This window comes from Anabrus simplex, chromosome 2, assembly GCF_040414725.1.
Source record: "Anabrus simplex isolate iqAnaSimp1 chromosome 2, ASM4041472v1, whole genome shotgun sequence".
In the NCBI taxonomy this organism is placed as follows: domain Eukaryota; kingdom Metazoa; phylum Arthropoda; class Insecta; order Orthoptera; family Tettigoniidae; genus Anabrus; species Anabrus simplex.
The window spans coordinates 1,153,494,249-1,153,515,256 of NC_090266.1; the positions used below are offsets into that span (position 1 = coordinate 1,153,494,249).

Genomic DNA, 21,008 nt, shown 5'->3' on the forward strand with positions numbered 1-21,008 from the left:
AAATGGTTTTTATTCTATTGTGTTAGAGTTGCTACAAATTATTGTTAATTTGGAATGTTTTGGTGTACATAATAATTGAATTCTGCACAATTAATAAATATTTTTCTAACGTTACTTTCAGATTATCTACAGTCAATAACATTCGTAATAATTTGTTATATATAACGTATCTCCTCTGCTATTGAATCCGAATTCTTTTTATATTACTGCCTTGGCAGCATTGTATAAACACAGTTTTGGCATAACTCAAAGAATAAATATAAAGTCATTTGCGTTTAATGATGGTGTGGAGTGATTGCTATTAGTTTCGTTGGAACAAATTTTTGTGTTACGGGTATGGGAAGTGTTGTTTAACAGAAGCAAAGGAGTATTAAGAGGAACGTTTTCGCCATGCCGGTGAGCAGGGAGGACTGTTAGAAAATGAATGGTCACCGATATCGTTTATTGTGAAAGCTGTTCATGTTTTTTTCTGCTTTGACGTTTGAAACTTCATTGTTTTGTTAGCATCAACTGACTATTTTTGAAATATGGGAGCATTAACAAGTAGACAGCATGCAGGAGTTGAAGAAGTTGATATAGTTTCGAATCATGCCTACAAATATCCCCCGAGATCAGGTTAAGTATTTATTTATTTATTTATTCTGTGTCATGATTAAGAGGACATCAAAATGCATTTAACGTTTTACGAAAGCTTTTGTAAAGTTGTATAGGTAATCGGGAAGATATTTTTATCTTCGTTGTAAATTGAATAATTTATTGTAATTTTAGTGTATAACTGTCTCTTCAGTTATCTTTTTAAATTGAGTTGTACTAAAGAGTACCGTAAGGAAAATTAACTTGCCCATCAGTTTCAACTCTGAATGTTCTTACATGGAATTTACATTTAATCATATACAGGAATATCTGATTTATTACATGCAGAAATGATATATTGTAACATAGAACACCTTTGCACAGTTGACAGTGATCTTATTCTAAATTTAGAAGAGCGCATCATATTCCCATTTCATCAGGAATCGTGCATAACAATTATTTCGTTCACAAAAAGTTAAAGCTAATTATAGCATTTTAGCTTACTTGGATTGCTGACACTTGTATAAAACTACAAGGTTTTTTTGGATATTGTTAAGTTTGCTGGCCTGTAGCCTTGGAAATGGTATAGTACAAATGAGAGAATAGGTGTATATCAGTGGTTTCAAGGTGGTTTAGAGGAGATTAGTTTCAGTAGAGTTTTGGTGGTCATGTGCATGTTGGATGTACGACTGGAATAAAATGGATGATCGAGCGAGTTGGCCATGCAGTTAGGGGCGCGCAGCTGTGAGCTTGCATTAGGGAGATAGTGGGTTCAAGCCCCACTGTTGGCAGCCCTGAATATGGTTTTCCGTTTTTTCCCATTTTCACATCAGTCAAATGCTGGGGCTGTACCTTAATAAAGGCCACGGCCACTAACTTCCCCGTCGCCATAAGACCTATCTGTGTCGATGCGACGTAAAGCAACTAGCAAAAAAAGCTAACTTCCCACTCCTAGTCCTTTTCTATCCCATCGCTGCCATAATACCTATCCTTGTCCGAGCGACATTAAAAAAAATATGGATGTGTAGGGTAGGTATCTTGCTTTAGGAGGGGGAAGATGTTGTAGAGGTCTGACAGATGGAAGTGGGAAGGTAGGCAGAGCACATGTAGAACCAGTTGTCATTGCAGGAAGAGGCAAGTTTTGTGTAGGTTGGGACTGCCAGGCATTGAGTCTATAATTGGTGGTGGAACAAATAAAAGATTTGTATGTTAAGAGGAGGAGGCGTTTTTTACTGGGACCCCAGTTTGTATCGCCAAGTCGAGAGCATTCTGGGCATATTTGAATTTTAGGTTCGGGAAGTGATGTTGGACAGTGGGGAAGTATTTTGAGGGTTGGTTGTAAAAAGTCTGTGTTGTGGATCATGAGATGAGTCTTTAAGAATTACAGGCTGGCACGGGGCCTTAATTTGAAAGGATTAGTTGTTAGGATGATTGATATTTGAGTGCCATCAGTTATAGCAGGGTAGAAAGGTGTTTTGGTAGGTTTGTAGGTAGTATCAGTGTGGCAGAGAGTAATGATCAAATATTGGCAACAAACTACTGGAGTTGAATGTAACAATAATGTTGTTTTTGGCTTTACGTCCCACTAAGTACTCTTACGGTTTTTGGAGATGCAGAAGTGCCAGAGTTTAGCCCTGCAGGAGTTCTATTGCGTGCCAGTAAATCTACTGACACGGGCCTGACATATTTCAGCACTTTCAAATACTGCCGAATTGAGCCAGGAATGAACCTGCCACGTTGGGGTCAGAAGGCCAGCGCCTCAACCGTATGAGCCACTTAGCCTTGCAAGAGTTGAATGCATACAGGGTGTCTCAAACCTTTTAGATGAAATTGAAACCTGTGATGGTGAGTCCACAACCGATTCTATCGAATGCATACAGGGTGTCTCAAACCTTTTGGATCAAATTGAAACCTGTGATGGTGAGTCCACAACCGATTGTATCGAAATAGGGAAACAGTGGTCGGAAATGCATATTTATTGTGTTATGGACGCACACAGCATACACCGCATAATGGCAGCGTAGCTTGTAGTAATTGTTGAAAGTAATGACCCACGGTCTCAGTGCATGCATGGCAACGGCGCATGAAGTTCTGCCGCAATCTCTCAAAGATCGCTGGTGTCTGTTGTACCAGGAGACAGGCTGCTTGGACCCTAGCAAGCAGGTCTTCATCCGTTTCTATGGGGGTTTCATATACCGATGACTTGACATAACACCAGAGGTGTGAGATCCGGCAGTCGTGCTGTCCATAGAACAGGACCTCCCCTTGCAATCCATTGATGAGGGTATGTGTTGTTTGGGTCCTTGCGGATATTAATATCGAAGTGGGCTGGTGCACCTTCATGTTGAAACCACCTCCTTTCGCAGACAACAAAGAGGTACAGTCTCCAGGAATTGTGGCAGCACATCTCGCAGGAACACTAGTTAATGTGGATCAAACGGGGAGGCAGCAAATAAGGTCCTATTAGGTGATCTTTGACAATGCCCGCTCATACGTTGACAGAGAATCGTTGCTGGTGGCCACCTATGTGTGTGGGGTGGGGATTGTCCTCACTCCAGACATGGCTGTTGCCGCTGTTGAAAACACCATCACGGGTGAATGAGGCCTCATCCATGAATAATACAACTGTACAGAGTTCGGCATTACAGCACTGCGGTGGATCATCCATTGACAGAAGTGAACGCAGGGCTCAAAATCCATTGGTCCCAGTGCTTGCACATGTTCTTCAAGGTAGGGGTGTACCCTGTTCCGCCAGTACTCCCCACACTGTCTCCTTTGGAGTGTGCATTTCACGGGAAAGTTGATGGGTACTTATTGCTGGGTGGTCGGCCACACGATCCAACACCATCTCCTCAAAGTCTGGGGTTCGGACATGTCTTTGGCGGAAATCTTGTCCGGCGCTCTGTCATGAACGACCCCATCTCTCATAAGTTGGTGTCCATGGAGATAAACTTCTTCAGGATGATGCCTGTTGGGAAAGCGTTCTTTGTACATTCGTGCTGCTTTACCGGCACTGCATCCTGCCGCACCATACATTAAATGCATATCTGCCAACTCTCGTGACGAGTAACGTTCCATCTTTGACTACGCGTCATGCACTGTACACAGTAACACATCTCACCATGGACACATCACAAGCTGTCTGATGCAATGGACATCTGACACAAAGGATAGTGGTGTACATGCGGTACAGGTGAATGCACCGGTGCGGTGCGTGAAGTCATCACATGGCACACATGCTATGAGATAAGTTGTGTACAGTACGTCTGTCTGGTGGTCAGGGGTGTACAGTGTTTATCACCTGCTGCCTGTTCCAGTGTATAACAGACACCCGGAATCTTTGTGAGAATGCAGCTGAACTGCTTGCGCTGTTGCAATACATGCATTGAGACTGGCTTTCGTGACTGTGAACAATTACTATGAGTTACGTTGTTAAGCGGTGTATGTCCATAAGACAATAAATATGCATATCCCACCATTGGTTCCCTATCTCGCTTGAGACACCCTGTATGAGTGGTTGAAATATGTTAATCATAGAGTGTAGGAATATCAAGGATAATAGATAACCTGAGAATAGATCCTGGGATATGGGGATTGGGGAAGACAGTTGGTGGCGAATCGATATGCCGGTGGACTTGCTAAAGAGGAGTGCTGTTATGAGGTGTGTACAGAATTTCAGAAGTGCAATGTAAGTACTGTAGCTTGAATATCAATGTGGTGTGCCAGATACAAAGCCAAAGTGGAAATCAAAGGTTGTAAGAAATAATAATAACGTTACTTGCCTTACATCCCACTAACTACTTTTATGGTTTTTCGAGGTGCTGAGGTGCCGGAATTTTGTCCTGCTGGAGTCCTTTTACGTTCCAGTAAATCTACTGACAAGGCTGACGTATTTGGGCACCTTCGAGTACCACTGGACTGAGCCAGGATCGAACCTGCCAAGTAGGGGTCAGAAGGCCAGCGCCTCAACTGTCTGAGGCACTCAGTCTGGCGTTATAAGAAGTAAAGGGTGGGCTACGTACTACTTGTAGGACATAATTTGGGATAATTGGTTGGATGATAAAGTTATTAGTTTCACCATTTCACGGACTATATTCATGGTTTTTAGAGGCACCGAGGTGCCAGATATTTGTCCTGCTGGAGCTTCTTCAGGTGGTGGTAAATCTGCGGAAACAAGACTGGCATATTTGAGCACCTTCAAGTACCACTGGACTGAGCTGGGATCAAACCCGCCATCTGAATCATTCAGCCTAGCTACTGGTTGGAAAAGGAGAGCCAAGGATGAGACCATGCTAGGAGAGTGGTAATATGTGGTGGACATGATGATGAGGATATAAAATGGTAAATTAGGAGATTCACAGTTTGGGGCAGATGGGCTGACAGGAATTGGTAGGTTCAATGGGGGCTTTCCTGTGTGTCAGGTAAAAGTCACTGGTAATGTTTAAAAGAAAACATGTTTACTAGGGGATTGAGAGACCACAAATTCTCATTAGTCCCGGGGGACCGATGAGGGATTCTAGCCCATCGACCTATTAAGGCCTTGAGTGCTATTTCGTAATGAATTTTGACTAGGACTGCATTGTTGTGGTAGTTTGTGGACTGTTGTTGTGGGATCAAATTGGCCAGGATATGGCCTGTACCCTGAGAAGGGGTAGGATGATGTTAAATTACAATATTTGGGTTGTCCGTGGGACTGCGGTAGCGAAGACCTTAGTTTGGTTTGTTTAGGATGTCCTTGGGTCTACGATAGCGCAGTCCCTCCGTGTCGTAATTCCACAGGCTGGAAATGAGGGGGTTGATGCTCAAATGGAGCTTATTGTAGAATTTAGTGGCTGCATGATGGATCCTACTGTGGATGGTGGTTAGTTGGTACCGATCATGCAGATCAGTATTCCTCTCAAACCATTGGGCACCTGATAAGGAGCGCAGGGCACGGTTTTGTACGCGTTGCACTGCTTCCAGGTGTGACTTGGCTGCGCCCCCCCAAATAGGGCTGGCATACTCTAAGATGGGCCTAACCATCGACTTATATAACAAGAGCCGGTTTTCTAATGTAAGCCCATTATCGGCTTTTATCATAGGAATAATTTGGAAAAGGCGCACTTTGGCTTGCGCTACAATCGATTTAATGTGGTCTGCGTAAGTAAGTCCTCTGTCTAGGGTGACACCTAGGTATTTGGTTTTGTTAGTCCACCTGATGACTTCGCCAAAAAACATCAGGGGCTGTGGAGGATCTGGACGGCGTTTGGTAAATAGTGTAGCACTGCTTTTGTCTACATTAATTTTGATTCTGCACTTTTCGAGCCAGGGCTCTAGAGTGGAGAGCGCGTCTTGAAGATAATCTTTAACTTTTGATGTCTGCCACGAGACAGAGGAGATTGCTGTGTCGTCAGCATACAGGTACAATTTCCCATGCGTTGGTTTGGGCATGTCGGTCATAAATAGGTTGAAAATCACTGGTGAGATCACGCTGCCCTGCGGAACTCCCGCCTCTATAGGGCAAGGGCTCGACAGCGCAGCGCCGACCTGGACCTGAAATTTTCGGTCAGCTAGGTAGCTCATCAGTAATCGTAGAACGTAGGGGGGGAAACCTAGTGTACTTAATTTGTAGATGAGTCCATCGTGCCAAACTTTATCGAACGCACGGGAAATGTCTAGAAAACAGACTCCAGTGTGTCGACGATGGTTAAAGTTTTTGGTAATTTCCTCCGTTAGGCGGGTTGGTTGGTGGACAGTGGAATGGCCTCGCCGGAAGCCGAACTGTTCCTCGTTCATAAGTTTCTTGTCGTCAATAATAGTATTTAGTCTGGTTAAGAACAGGATTTCAAATAGTTTAGAAATAATGCTGAGGAGGGAGATAGGTAATTTTGCGGAAATGTTTTGTTTTTCTGGGGTTTTGGTAGCATGATTACTTTCGCTGTCTTCCAGCAAGTTGGGAAATGACCGAAACGGAAGATTGCATTAAAGAGCTTGGTTAAACATGTCAGCGCCTTTCTGGGAAGGTTCTTGAGAAAAGACGCTCACACATTATCAAGGCCAGGGGATTTCCTGTTCTTAAGTCGTTTTATGGCGGCGAACAGTTCGGATGGCGATATGAACTTGTCTGGGGGGAGGTTGGTCTCGTCAGTTGCGTGGAGTTCGTTATCGTTTTCGACGATCTCTACGAAATTGGCTCGACGTTAGGGGTACACGCACTCTCGAACGTGTCCGCCAGAGCGTCGGCCTTTTCTTGGTCGGTATAAGCCATTCCATTCCTACCATGGAGGGCGGGTATGCCAGTCCTATTATTTGTAAATTTGCGTGCTAACCTGTGGAGGGAGTTGTCTGCCACGCTCAGGCCCGCAAGCCTGGACCGCCACGCATCCCGTCTATGGTTTTGGATCAAAATTTGAAGGTCCCTTTTTGATTGGTTCCATCTTCTCTTAAGATAAGTGTCCCTGGTTAGACGCCACAGCCTTCTTATTCTGTTCTTAATTTTGATCTGCGCCAAGATTGCTGAGGGGAGCGTGTCCTTCTTGCGTTGGACAACGCTGGGACCCTCAGAGGCGGCCTGGGCAGCATTAATAATGGTGGTGGAAAATTGGAGAGCTAAGTTATCTATATCATCCGGACCTTTCACACTGGGATTGCCATTTAAGTGATTGGTTAGGTGGGTGCGGAAGACAGTCCAGTTAATTTTGCGATTATAAATAGGAATATGGATAGGAGTATATTCAGGAGAAGAGTCTATAGTCATGAGAACTGGTTTGTGGTCAGAATCAAAGAGATCTAGGGTCGTAAGTTCGAGGAACTAGCGTACATTGTGGGAGATGGCAATGTCCAGTGTGTCCGGCCGGATGTTAGGATTATGTGAGAAGAAGGTGGGTCGATCAAGGCCATGAGTCGTGAGATGATGCTGGTCGCAGTATCGGGCGAGTTGTTTGCCCCTGGTGGTTGTTGTGCGGCTGTTCCAGCTGGGGTTCTTAGCATTGAAGTCCCCAGCCAGAACAGACGGAACACCCAAATCGATGACACGGTCCAGGTCTTGCGGGTCAAACGTGGCGTCTGGTGAAATGTAACATGCCGATAAGTTGAGAGGTCCCTTCCGGGTGCATACCTGGATTGTCGTGGCTTCGAGACTAGTGAGGTTATTGGGGGTGGGGATTCTATGGTGGGTGAGGTTGTGCCTCACATAAATACTGGTGCCGCCGCGAAGACGGTTGGGCCTGTCGTCTCTGTAATTGATGAAGTTATTGATATGAGCCTACGATCCAGGTTTAAGCCAGGTTTCGCAGACGAGGACGATGTCGATACTCTCGTCTGTGAGGTATTCCGAGAGTTCGTAGGTGTCCCTTTGGATCCCCTCTGCGTTCCAGAAGAGAACTCTCAACTGTTTAGGTCGTGTTGGTCTGTTGGTATGGGCCATTAATCGCAAAAAGAGAGAATAGCAGACATAATGATTTCAATTTTATTGGCAGGGGTGGTGGCTTGTTTGAGCTTCTTAAGTGTAGTTTTGATAAGATTGATGATGTCTCTGAACGAGGGGTCTTTGAGAATTTTAAAAAGCTCCATAAGGTCGGAGGCTTGTGAAGTAGAATTGGGGGAAGGGGGCTCGCTGAGGGAGGGGGGATGAAGTTTGGGGGAGATCTGGAAAATTTTCGCTCGAAAGAGCGGGCGGGGCGGGGGAGGAGGGAACAGCCGGTTGTTGTACCGCTGGCCCTGAGGGGTTCGCAGCATTGGCGAATGTGACATTTGCACGTAGCTTGGCGGGTCTTGTTATGGGGGCAGGTCCTGCGGCGCTTTTCCTGGTAGAGGGCAGTCTGTTCTGCTGTTGGGCCAGGAGACGAAGATAAACAGGGCAACCCCGGTAGCTGGCTGTGTGCTGCTCATTGCAGTTGGCACAGCGGGGTTTGTGGGAGGCGTCGCCTTTACGGGGGCAGTCCTGAGAGCCATGTTCCCCGCCACATGACACATTTAGATGCGCAGTGGCAGCCACCTGAGGTATGGCCAAAGCGTTGGCATCGGTAGCATTGAGTAGGTCCATCTGGGCTTTTGTATTGTTCAGTTTTGACTATGGTGTCAAGTAGTGACTTGACATCGAAGATATTCTTGTCCTCGGTGGCGCTGCCACAATATGAGACGAGGAACATAGGCAATTTATTACGGGTGCGGGTGGAGGTGAGCTGGGACACCGCTATTATCTCAAAGCCCATGGTCGTAAGTTCGTCCATGATGCACTGGGGGGTCTTCACTAATATGGAGGCCGCGTATCACGGCTTTGTGATAACGCTTCTCCAATAAGGGTCGAGTATGATATTATCCATTGAAGGCAGCTACTAGGCTCTTCAGGGTCACATACTCTTCCACAGTTTGAGTCTGAATACAGACTCCGTCAAAGAGTACCTTCATTTTATAGATAATCTGGTTATCTCTGAGGGCAGCCCTTGTTGACCAATGTCGATTTTCTTACCTTTTTCTTCTCTGATATAAATGGGAGGGATCCTGATCCTAGTCGCCCTAGTGGTGGCGTTTTGGTTCCCAGGCTGGTTCTGATTGGATGATGAGGTATTAGATGCGGCACGAGCTGCGGCGGTGCTGTTGGGGGCAACGTGCGCCGGGGCAGAGCCGAGTTGGGTGGCGCCAGCGGTGGCAGTACTTGAGCAGTGCGGCCGCGGCAGTGCTGGTGCGGGCAGCGTCTGCCGGGGCGGGGCCATTTTGAGCATAGCGTGACGCGGCGTTGCCGTTTGAGGCGGCGTCCGTCGGGCCGCTGCTATTCAGGGGAATCATGTTAAAGATTTCGTAAGAATTTTTTAGGACCAGCGGCCTGGGCTTGGTGGAGGTGTGGTAGTGAAACCTCCTCCTCTGTTGCCTCCCACTAGGGGACTGGTAGGTTTCATCATCATCAGAGTTTGAGCAAACTGAAGAGCCCGAGCTGTCTGAGTGACTTGGGGTGGACTGAGGGGAGTCATTTCTCTCAATGGGGATAATAGTGGTGTCATCATTAGTAATGGGTGGTGGGGGGGGGGGGGCAGAATGTTCTGGTAGGGGCGAGAGGGGGCTCTCTGGCGTTTTTTATAAATTTATTTAGCATATGTCCTTATAGATACATACGGGTGGCCCACCTTCCCCTTGCAACGTAGTTTTATGCAACACGCCATGTTTACTACAATTCTGAAATACATCGGCCCCTCGCCCTAAACCAGGTTAATGTAATGAGATGTGTGGTTACGGGATAGAAGACAACAGGAATTATGATTGCCACTATTAATTAATTGTGGGTCCCAGAGAAACCCGTAAAATGAGCACCGATACAAAGCCCACTTACCTTACAACAGGAGGTGCACACACAGACCAGAAACAGGTATTGTATAGGCTGGGAATTGCCCGCTGTATGTCAAGGTTCGCATTAGTTCTCTTGGCAGGGGCGTGGTCGGGGACATGATGGTGAACAGTACTCAAGGGTACGGAGGTTCATGTCCCATTTTACTTCCAGTTGCTGAGGATGTGGCGAGGTTGCGCACTTAATAGATTCCAGAGATTGATTTTTTAAAATTTTGGCTCTTTAAAGAGCTGTTGGTATCGTGGCATAGGGTATGGAGTTGGGTAGGATGAGGAGGCAATGGTCTTTGATTAGGACATGTTCTACGTGATCCAACTTTGTAGGGCAAAGTGTGTCCCATTAGAACTACAACAACATTCTACAGTAGGTATGTAGCCCCACAAACTCCCCTCCTTCAAGGCAAGTCTTAACACAAAGCTTATCCACTGCTTCATGATGTATTCCAGCGGTGAGTATGTGGATATGTTACTCATGTATGGAGAAGCTAGACAGAATGCATACCAAGCGTAAGGCCTGCATCAGGAACGTTATCCAGATAGGTGACAACAAATAGGCATGTCATTTCAGAGTGCAGAAATATCTCTGTGGGCCACTGCGACCCTGGAAAGGACACGGCCTAATAGAGGTCATCCCGTGACATCTCACAATGAAGAGGTTGCGTTTGATGCTATCCAGCATAACCCTCACACTAGCACATGGATCATTGCACAGCAAAGTAACATCAGCTGGGCGTCTGTTATGCAGATATTACATACCCAGTGGTTTTACTTGTACCGTCTACACTTAACCAGGTTCTCCATGATCATGATTTCGAAGCCCGGGTGGCGTTGTGTCAGTGGACCCTACAGCATCCACACTGATCATGTCTTTTAGCGACCATCTTATTTACAGAAATAGCACAGTTCCACAGCAACGGAACCATTAATCGCCATAATGTGCACTGCTGGAGTGTGGATATTCCCCATTGGGTATGTCAGGCAGCTTTTCAGGTACGGTGGGGTGTGAACATATGGTGTTGTATCTTGGGTTAACTCCTCATTGGTTTAATTTTCTGTGAGGGCCATCTGATGGGAGAACGCTATTTGCATTATTTATTTATTTATTTATCATATGGCATATATATGCAACAAGAAAGCAAGTTCATTATATTTTAATGTCCAAAGATGTTATCCATTCTAGAGCCTTTGTATTGGCCTCTAGAAAATCAAACCAATCTCCAGGGTAGGCTCTTCTGCTACACTCCTTTACAATGTGTTTGAAAAGGAGCACCACAGTCACACTCAGGGGATTGTATCTTTCCCCATTTATACAGGGAGGCAGCACAGACACCATGACCACACTGAATTCTATTAAGGATGGTCCGAGTTCTTCTTGGGAGATCAGACCTCAAATTAGGGGGGAAGAAAGGCCAGAGATGTTCACCTGTTTTTGAGATCCAATCTTCCTTCCATTGGGCATAGGGGTTGAAATTGTTTTCTGTGAGCTTCTGAGCGAACTTAACTTGCGGATGTCTAGATTTCAACCGGTTCCTCTGAAGGTCAGGAATATTGGAGTGGATGGGCAAGTCAGGGTTCTCATTTATCTTGGAGTATTCTTTCAACAGTGCTTGTGCTCTACGGAATGGAGGAGGCATGATGTTGCTCAAGACAGGAAGCCAGTGGGTAGGAGTTGATCTTATTACACCTGAAATAATCTTCATTGTGTTGTTGAGTTGAGTGTCCACAAGTTTCACATGGCAGCTGTTGATCCACACAGGAGCGCAATATTCTGCTGCAGAGAAAACTAAACCAAGGGCAGAATATCTCAAGGTAGTTGCAGAAGCACCCCAGGTTGTAACACACAACTTCTGCAGAATGTTGTTACGACTCCTAATCTTTGCTGCTGTATTTACTAGATGTTGCCTGAAGGAGAGTGTCCGATCTAATGTTATACCTAAGTACTTTTGGGTAATTATTGTGTCTGAGGACCTTACCGTTAAGACACTTGGAGAGTACAGTTTGCCATTTTGTTATTTAGATGAAAGCAGGACACCTCAGTTTTGCTGGTGTTTGGTTGGAGTCTCCATTTCCAAAAATAGTCACTAAGAATGGAAAGGTCATCAGTTAAAATGTTCTCCATTTCTTTCAGGTTACTATGATTTGTAGCTAAAACTATACCATCGGCATAGCAAAATTTTCTAGATTTCATTGGTGGCAAATCTGATACAAACAGATTGAACAGGAGAGGAGCCAAGACTGATCCTTGAGGGAGACCATTGTTCAATCTCAGCTTTCTGGTCCTATTCCCTAGAACAATCTGAAAGAGTCTATTATTAAGCATGTTTCCAGTTAATTGTACCGTGGTTTTGCATGGTAATATCTGAAGAAGTTTATACAGCAGCCCTTCTCTCCAAACTTTGTCTTAAGCAGCAGAATGATCCAGAAAAACAGAGGTGTTCAACTGTTGCAGAGGTTTTCAACTGTTGCTGAAAACCTGCTTCAATGCATGTTGCAAGTGCAAGGACTTGGTCACAACAGCTATGATTCTGCCTAAAACCAGCTTGGTCATTAGGAATATGTTGATTAATTACAGTGCTAATTCTGTTGTATAGCAAGGAGTTTATAGCAACAACTGAGGAGAGCGATTGGTCTGTAGCTTTGTGGTATATCTTAAACTCCTTAGGAAGAATACTTGTCTGAAGTATGTGGGTAAAGAAGCACGTCAACCACCTTCTCGCATTCCGTCCCATATTTACGATAAATTCAGGCTGTATTCCATCAAAACCTGGTGCCTTACCAACTTTCATGTCCTTTAATGCTGTATAAACCTCATCAATCATGAAGGCTTCAGAGTACTGGGAAGAGGTTGGAGAGGTACGTTTAAGCATCCTTAGGTTCTTTTTCACCGTTTTTGTATGTCTTTTATCTTTAGTAACCCATGAAGTTAAAACAATATGGGAGGCTATTTTGTTTGGTGAGATAGTTGACTTCTCTCTAACTCCTATTGAGCTTCCTCCAAGTTTTCTCAATAGGCTGCAGGCTTCTCTGCTGGAATGAGAGAAATCCAAGTTACTGTTTCTGTCCATTTCTGTCTACAGTTTTCATCCAGACTCCATAATAGCTCCTCACCAGTCGCATGGGCACCTGTTTCAAGAAAATCTTTGTATAGGGCATCGCTCTGTTCACTCCATCCAGGAACGTATTCTTTCCTGTAGCCTCTTAGGATGTGCTTTTTGGCTACAGATTTCACAAGCCCTACAAAACTGTGATAATTATCGCTGGTTGCCGGAATCCATCTGATGCATTTGTCCAGCTCTTCAGAGAATTTCGTCCAGTTTGCGTTATTAAAGTTCCAGTGTGGGCATGGGAAAGATCTAATTAACGGGACAGAGATGCCCATCTCGGGGAAGATTGGTCTGTGTTGACTATTTGGGAAGTCCCCCGAAACTTCTCTCATCATGGGTAGAGGGTTGCCAACAGAGTCACATGTGACGAAATAGAGGTCTGGGTTGGACTCTCGCTTCCAAGCAGCAGATCTAAACGTGCCTTTGTCTTTGGTTGCATTCAAATATAAGATGTACATTTTGGTCTTCTGACCATTCTACTAAAGCTATGCTGCAATCATCGTTTCTTGCAAATTTCCAATTTTCATGATGGCTGTTGAAGTCGCCAGGATAGATAGTTGGATGACTTGCATCTGGAAGAGCTGGGGTTGGCCAGCAGATGGCTGGAGGTTGGTAGATATTTACGATGGTTACATCTTGCAGTTTTATTGTTACAGTATGAATCTTCCCTCTCTTGCTTAGCTCATCTTCTGTAGCAGCATGTGTTTCTTGAATGAGTACCAGATCAATGTCATTATTATGTAGCAATTTTGACAAAACGTCACACTTAGATCTACTGATACCTTCAATATTCATTTGGCAAATTTTAATACCACGTCCAAGCTTTTGAGCCAATTGGCTCTTAAAAGAGCAGTTGAGTGGATTACTTTGTACAGTTTGCATATTTGCTGGGAGATCTTTAGAAGATAGGTCCAGCAGCCAATGTTCTTGACCCAGGGGTCACGTGTAGGGCTTTATAAGGTTTAACCTACGGACGTGAAGCAACAGTATACCCCCACGCTATCTGCAGTTTCTCCAAGATGAACTACCACCATTATTGGAACATGTGCCACTCCTTGACCACATCAGGGTGCCATTTCAACATGATGGAGCTCCACTGCATGCGGCTGCTGTCTTCCTCAACCATCTCCATGAAACTTATCATGATAAATGGATAGGAAAGGAAGGCCCTGTCCCCTGGCCTGCAAGATTACCCGATCTTATGCCCCTACATTTTTTTCTTGTAGGGGTGCCATGTGAAACAACTGGTGTATGTACAGGAGCCGGCCATTCCTGGTCGCGTTAGGCAGTTCTTCACCGAGGCACACAGTTATGTTACGCCGGAGATGTTGCAGTGTGCCAGATGGTCCTTACATCGCTCTGTTTCGAACATGGAGTCCGTCAGTTCGAGCAGATGGTGTGTTAAAAGATATAGTTAACAGAAATTCTGTCACATGTCTCCTAGCCTCTTTTAACCAACTTCCACACCATATGTCACAATACCAACAGCCCTTTATGGGGCTAAATAAACAAACCAGTCTGTGGAAAATATTTAGTATGCAACCTTGCCACATCGCGGGCAATTGGCGGTAAAAAAAGAAAAGAGTACTTGCTTGTATTTGAACCTCAGTACCCTTGAGTCACATCTCCAACCGCGCCTCTGCCAACTGAGGCTTGACATGCAGAGGGCAGTTAGCAACCTATACAATACCTGTTCCTGGTCTGTGTGTGCACCTCCTGTTGTAATGTGTGCGTTCTTTGTATCTATGCTCATTTTAAGAGTTCATTCAGGGTATCCCTAATGAATTAATAGCGGTGCTCATGACTTCTGCTGTCTTCTAGCCCATTACTACACATCTTGTTATATTACCCTGGATTAGGCAGAGGGACCAATGTATTTCAGAATGATAGTAAATGCAGCTGGTTGCATAAAACTAGACCACAAGTGGTGGGTGGACCACCCAGTATATCGAGATTGTATCAAAACTCGACAGCAAAATTTCATGAATAGATTTCTCATATAGAGAGAAGAAAAAAACAAATAACAACATGAGTTTGGAAATGCATATTTACAGAGACATCCAGCCTTCATTAACGATAGTGCAATCCTACACTCCCAGCACTGTTGCACTGATACACTGAATGTGTCTCTAATGCCAGCTGGATCACTCTGTTCACACATCAGTTGAAATGGTCAAGGTGACCTCTTACCTGAATACAGACCTCCGCTCGTCTTCACATCGGGAGCTGAACACGATCAAAAAAAGTCCTGGTGCAGTGCGTACTGTCTGGCAGGTTGTGACAATAAGCGCATGGAGAGTAGATTCATCATCTAAAGCATCGGTTTAATGGTTGGTGCGAGAAGTGCAGCTGTGAGCTTGCACCCAGGAGATAGTGGGTTCGAACCTCACTGTCGGCAGCCCTGAAGATGGTTTTCCGTGGTTTCCCCTTTTCACACCAGGCAAATGCGGGGGCTGTATCTTAATTAAGGCCATGGCTGCTTCCTTCCTGTTCCTAGCTCTTTCTTGTCCCATCGTTACCATAAGACCTATATGTGTTGGTGCGACGGGAAACAAATTGTTAAAAAAACCTCTTAAAGCCTCAATTGCAATATTATGCAATCATTTTAGTAAACTTCAAACTGCAGAGGTATTTTTTTTCTTTCCAGATTCTCTTATTTTAAATTACAAAATAATAGTGTTCACTAAGCTTTGTTTATGGCAGTCCCTGAATGGGGAAAGCATATTGTTCGTTCTCAAGCAATGAAAATAAATACATTTCTAATATCATTATTATTTAGATGGTTAAGCCCAAAGAGAAGATCTTGTGAGCCTTTTTTTAATACAATGTACAAATAGTGGGAAGGAAGGACGAATAAAGTGGGCACAACATTAAGATTTTGCAGACAACCCCTCTAGGGTACACCATGCTGCCTTACTCTCCTACTCGAGTGATCTTACCCCTCACAGCAACGCAGTGAACAGGATCGTGCAGGATAAGTTCATATTCAACGACAAGCTTCAGGCAGTAGTCCAACAGACGCACCAGGATACTCTGTAAGAATGGTTTGCCATGCAGATACGGAAACTGGTAGAACGACAGCAAAAGTGCATAGAAATTGTCGGGAATACCTGTAATATGATCTGTATCTAGTTTGTTTCAATAAACAGTTACTGTGAAGGAAAAACATTTAGTGTCAATCATTTCTGAATGCCTCAAGTAATGCGTGCATTACTCTTTTCAGGGTTTATACCCAGCAGAAGCCTGGTTTTAAAAACATTCTGAAATATATACATTATGAATGATAATTTTTTTGTTTTGTTCATAAAATATTCTTTTCTTATTGCAGGCAATTATTTTGGCAGTCACTTTATAATGGGTGGTGAGAGATTTGACACTCCTCAGCCTGAAGCTTATCTTTTCGGTGAGAATGCTGATCTAAATTTCCTTGGAAGTCGTCCGACTCCTGTAAGTGAAGTGGCTTGTTTCTAATTATATTTTGGTAATCATGTTGCAGAGATAAATTGACCTTAGTCTAACTGGTGCTCATTTCCACAGACGCTTATGTTTTACCATATATCATTCACTTATTATTGTCAAGCAAATTTTATTCTGTATTGGATGACTGAAATTTCAGAATGTTTATAGTTTGTAAGATTATAACTTACTGTTTAAAATTCCTGGGTTTATTGAATAATAAAAATAATAATTTGTTTAATGTCCTTGGAACTAATATTGATTTTTAGAGATATGAGCATGCCAGAACTCTTTCCTGAAAAGGGGTTCCTTTACTTCCCACCAAGTCCAATGATACAGGCCTTTCATATTTAAGCATCTGAAAAAACCAACGGACTGCAACTACAGTCCACAGTCATATTGTTTTTGTTTCCTTACAGTAGAACCTTGCTTATCCTGGCTGATTATGTAAATAATATTTTTACATTAACTTCATTGTTAAACATAATACAGCAAAAGTCTGTTATAGCGAGAATTCATAACGGTCAAAAAATTACTCACTATAGCGGATTATCGTTATATCCGATTTTTCGTTAAAGTTGGGAAATCCTCATATGCATTAAAATAGGTATGAAATGGCTATCAGTTTGTTCAAAACTTGCATTTTTGCGTACGATGTCCACACTACGGCTTGTTTGTTTATTTTTCGAAATCCGATACTACGTGAAAGTGTGTTTAATTTCATTCTGAAAAAATTATAGTAACACTCCAGGGGCTTATGTTGCAAATTTTTAGTTTTCTTCTTCAAATGACGTCACCTAACCTAACCGAATGGTATCATGAAAACATTTTCCAAGTGCGTATAGAGAAATGATAACCGCCTCGCTAAATATTTACTGGGAATAGCCTTTCCGAAATTTAACTAGATGTGAGAAAATATTAACTATCCTCTGAAATCAGTGACATACTCTACCATATCTTGAGGTGTATCACATTCTTACTTAATTTCAGTATACAGGGTGAACTTTAATAAAACCGACAAACTGCAGGGACTTATTCCTGACTGGAAATGGAGGAAAAAAATGTCCTATGAACTTGTATCCGGAAATGCATCGTTGCGACGATAGATGGCACTGACAAATTAAATTTTCTCTTACTACTTGCAGTGTGTTTCTTCTGTTGCAGATAGTGTGATTGAAGCAGCATACTATCGGAAGCAGAATGGTCTATTGATCCGTTATTCATGTCGGGAACAAGCCGAGATGGTGTTTGTGTACGGCCAATCCAATGGAAATGGTCGAGAGGCAGCACGGCTATACCAAAACAAGTACCCTCACAGACACCGAACACGTCACACAACGTGTCAAGCCAGTTTTGGGCGTTTGTATGTTCATGGGTCCTTCTAGACAGCCGAACGTGCAGGGATGCGGTGGACTGTGCGTACACCAGATCTGGAGGAACAGGTTCAACAGGACATTGAGACGAACCCTAGTACAAGCTCCAGGCAAGTGGTCTGCCAACATGGTGTAAGCCTGACTACGATTATGTGTATCCTGCATGACAACCGCTATTATCCCTATCACCTGCAACGAGTGCAAGGATTATCAGCAGCGGATTTCCCTCTACGGGAAGGATTTTGTCGATGGTTTTTGCACCAGGCCATCACAGTTATGGGATTTCTGTCGTCGGTTCTCTTTACCGACGAAGCAACCTTTACCAGAAATGGCATTGTCAATCTCATAATCGTCATCTGTGGGTTACAGAAAATCCCTGAGGAATGGTTGAAGCGTCTCACCAGCGTCGGTTCAGCATCAATGTTTGGGCAGGGATTCTTGGCGACCACATACTTGGATCAGTTATTATTCCACAACGCCTCAACGGAGGAACGTACCTGGACTTCCTGCAGAATACTCTGCCTGGATTGCTTGAGAGTGTGCGTTTGGCAATAAGACAGGTTATGTGGTTTCTGCATGATGGAGCACCACCCCACTTCCGCATTACAGTTCGCCAACACCTCAACAGCATCTTCCCCAGGCGCTGGATAGGACATGGAGGCCCTGTTGCATGGCCTCCTAAATCACCGGACTTAAACCCCCTGGGTTTTTACCTCTGGGGAAATCTGAAAAGCATTGTGTATGCTGAACCAGTTCCTGATGTGCAGACCCTTTAACAGCGTGTTCACGACGCCTGTGACGCTATTCGGCGAGAGGCCGGAACGTGCGAAAGAGTGAGGCAATCCATGATACGACGCCTGAACACGTGCATTGCAGCCCATGGAGGCCACTGTGAACATCTGCTGTGATGTGGATGAAATTCAGCTATGTACTGTGTTCCAGGACTATTTGTTGTCGTTGCACGCACACCGTCCATTTCTGGACACGTGTTCGTAGGACATTTTGTCCTCCATTTCCAGTCAGGAATCAGTCCCTGCAGTTTGTCGGTTTTATTAAAGTTCACCCTGTATAACATTAAAATTAAGAGGTTGTTTATTTCAGTCTTTATTTTTAACAAGTGAACAACTGCTATAGGCCATATTATATACACATTTATTACAAAAACGTGGTATCCTCTTTCATTTAAAATTTTCTTTGGAGAACAGCAGTCGACGAGTATTACTAATAGACTCCAACATTGCCTTCGAACTTTTCCTTCATTCCCATCCAGATATACCTGCTCCCTTCACAAAGCTGCAGGTTGTTCTTATTGGGTCGTCTTAGATTTTTTTCTCTCTCTTCGCCTGGTAGTCCTAGAGTGGACAGTCTGATTCTGCCCAGCGCCTCACATTCGAAAAGTATGTGTTCAGCTGATTCCTCTGCTTCATTGCATTTCCTACATATATTGTCTCTTATTACTTCATTTCTATAGAGGTGTTTTTTCAGAAGGCAGTGTCCTGTCAACAGTCCTACTACCCATCTTATATTTTCTCTGCTGAGTTTCAGCAGCTCTTTAGTATATTTCTTGTTTGGTCCTTTTATCAGTTCCTTTGCAAGCCTGCATCCTGGAGTATTTTTCCAGTTCTCTATTTGTTTCTTTTGTACCCATTTTCCTATGTGGTGTCGGGCTTGTCCTTAGGAAATCCCGCATACAGGTTCTGGGCCTACAAAATGTGTTTCTGCCCCTTTCCTGGCCAGTTTATCTGCCTTTTCATTTCCTTCTATACCTGCATGTGCTGGTACCCATATTATTTTGACAATGTTGTACTTTGAGAGCTTCAGGAGAAGTGAATGGCAATACCAGACAATTCTGGATATTATCCAGGCTGCTTCTAGTGCCTTAATGGCCGCTTGGCTGTCCGTAGAAATGAAAATGTTCCTATTCCTATAGTTCATTTTCAGATTTTCTTCAAGACATGTTGTGATCGCTATCACTTTCGCTTGAAAAACTGTAGGCTCATCTGGATTGATCTCTCATGTCTTCCCCCATTGATCCCTCCTCCTGTGCCATCCACAGTCTTTGAGCCATCAGTCCACCATACTATTATCTTCTTTTTCAGTATTCCATTTGCTGATATCCCAGTCTTCTTTTTTTATTATCTGGGTCTCAGACGGTTTTTCAAAGTTGTACTTTGGTTTCATATGATCAGAAGGCATGTGTAAAACTTCCTCTGTTATTACTCTGTTAATTTTACAGTGTCCTAGATTGGGTCTTGGTGCATTCCAGCACTCTGATTGTGCCAGTCTATATGAACTCATTTTAGCCTGTCCTTTTATGAAATTGCTTAGTGATGGGAGGTCTAGTAAAGTATTCAAGGCTTCTGTCGGCATAGTTCTCATAGCCCCAGTTATGGCTATGCATGCTATTCTCTGTAGGCTATTCCAATCTACTGCTGACTTTGCCTTGGCTTACTTTCTGCCACCAGATGATTGCAGCATAGGCCATCAACGGTCTAATGATCATTGTGTATATCCACATTACCATTGATGGTCTTGGGCCCCATGTCTTCTGACGGCTCTTTTACATGCATAGAGCAAGTTCCTGGCCCGGGTTATGTTCCTTTCTATATGTGGATTCCAGGTTAGATTTATCTAACACTACATCTAGGTGCAGTGCCTGTTCTTCCATAGATATGTCTTGTCCAAATAGCTTCAGTGATCTCTTTCCCTCTAATTTTCTCCTTCTTGTAAAAGGGACCAGAGTTATCTTGTTCTTCCCGACACCAGTTCTCCACAAGGTTGAGTGATTTTTGCATTAGGTCCTGGATAACACTCATCACCTTACCTCATACCACAATCACTAGGTCATCTGCGTATCCTTGTGTATAAAAACCCTGTTCATTGAGCATAGGTATGATTTTGTTCACCGCGAGGTTCCACAGCAGAGGCGAAAGAACTCCTCCCTGATCACAGCCTCGGGTGGCCCTAATCGTCAGCATTTCTTCAAACAGGGTTGCTTGTATCTTCCTTCTGTCTAACATGGATTTAATCCATTTGACGGCGGTTTTACTCGCCTTGCTCTTTTCCATTGCTTTGATCATAGAGTCATAGGTTGTGTTGCTGAAGGTTCCTTCTATATCTAGAAATGCCGCCAGTGCAATTTTTTTATATTCTAGGCTTTCCTCCAGTTTACAAACCAACTGGT

At 43.9% G+C, this 21,008-nt stretch overlaps 1 protein-coding gene across 1 annotated transcript in view; it reads left to right on the plus strand.

Annotated features, from left to right (window-relative positions):
• The first annotated feature begins 337 nt into the window (after window positions 1-337).
• The window catches only part of LOC136863366 (probable E3 ubiquitin-protein ligase MGRN1), a 159,101-nt gene continuing 138,430 nt past the window's right edge, over window positions 338-21,008 (plus strand). The window contains exons 1-2 of the mRNA XM_068226100.1: window positions 338-615; window positions 16,324-16,442. Of these exons, the coding sequence (XP_068082201.1) occupies window positions 528-615; window positions 16,324-16,442 (207 nt within the window). The 5' untranslated portion in view covers window positions 338-527. The remainder of the gene's footprint in view (window positions 616-16,323; window positions 16,443-21,008) is intronic.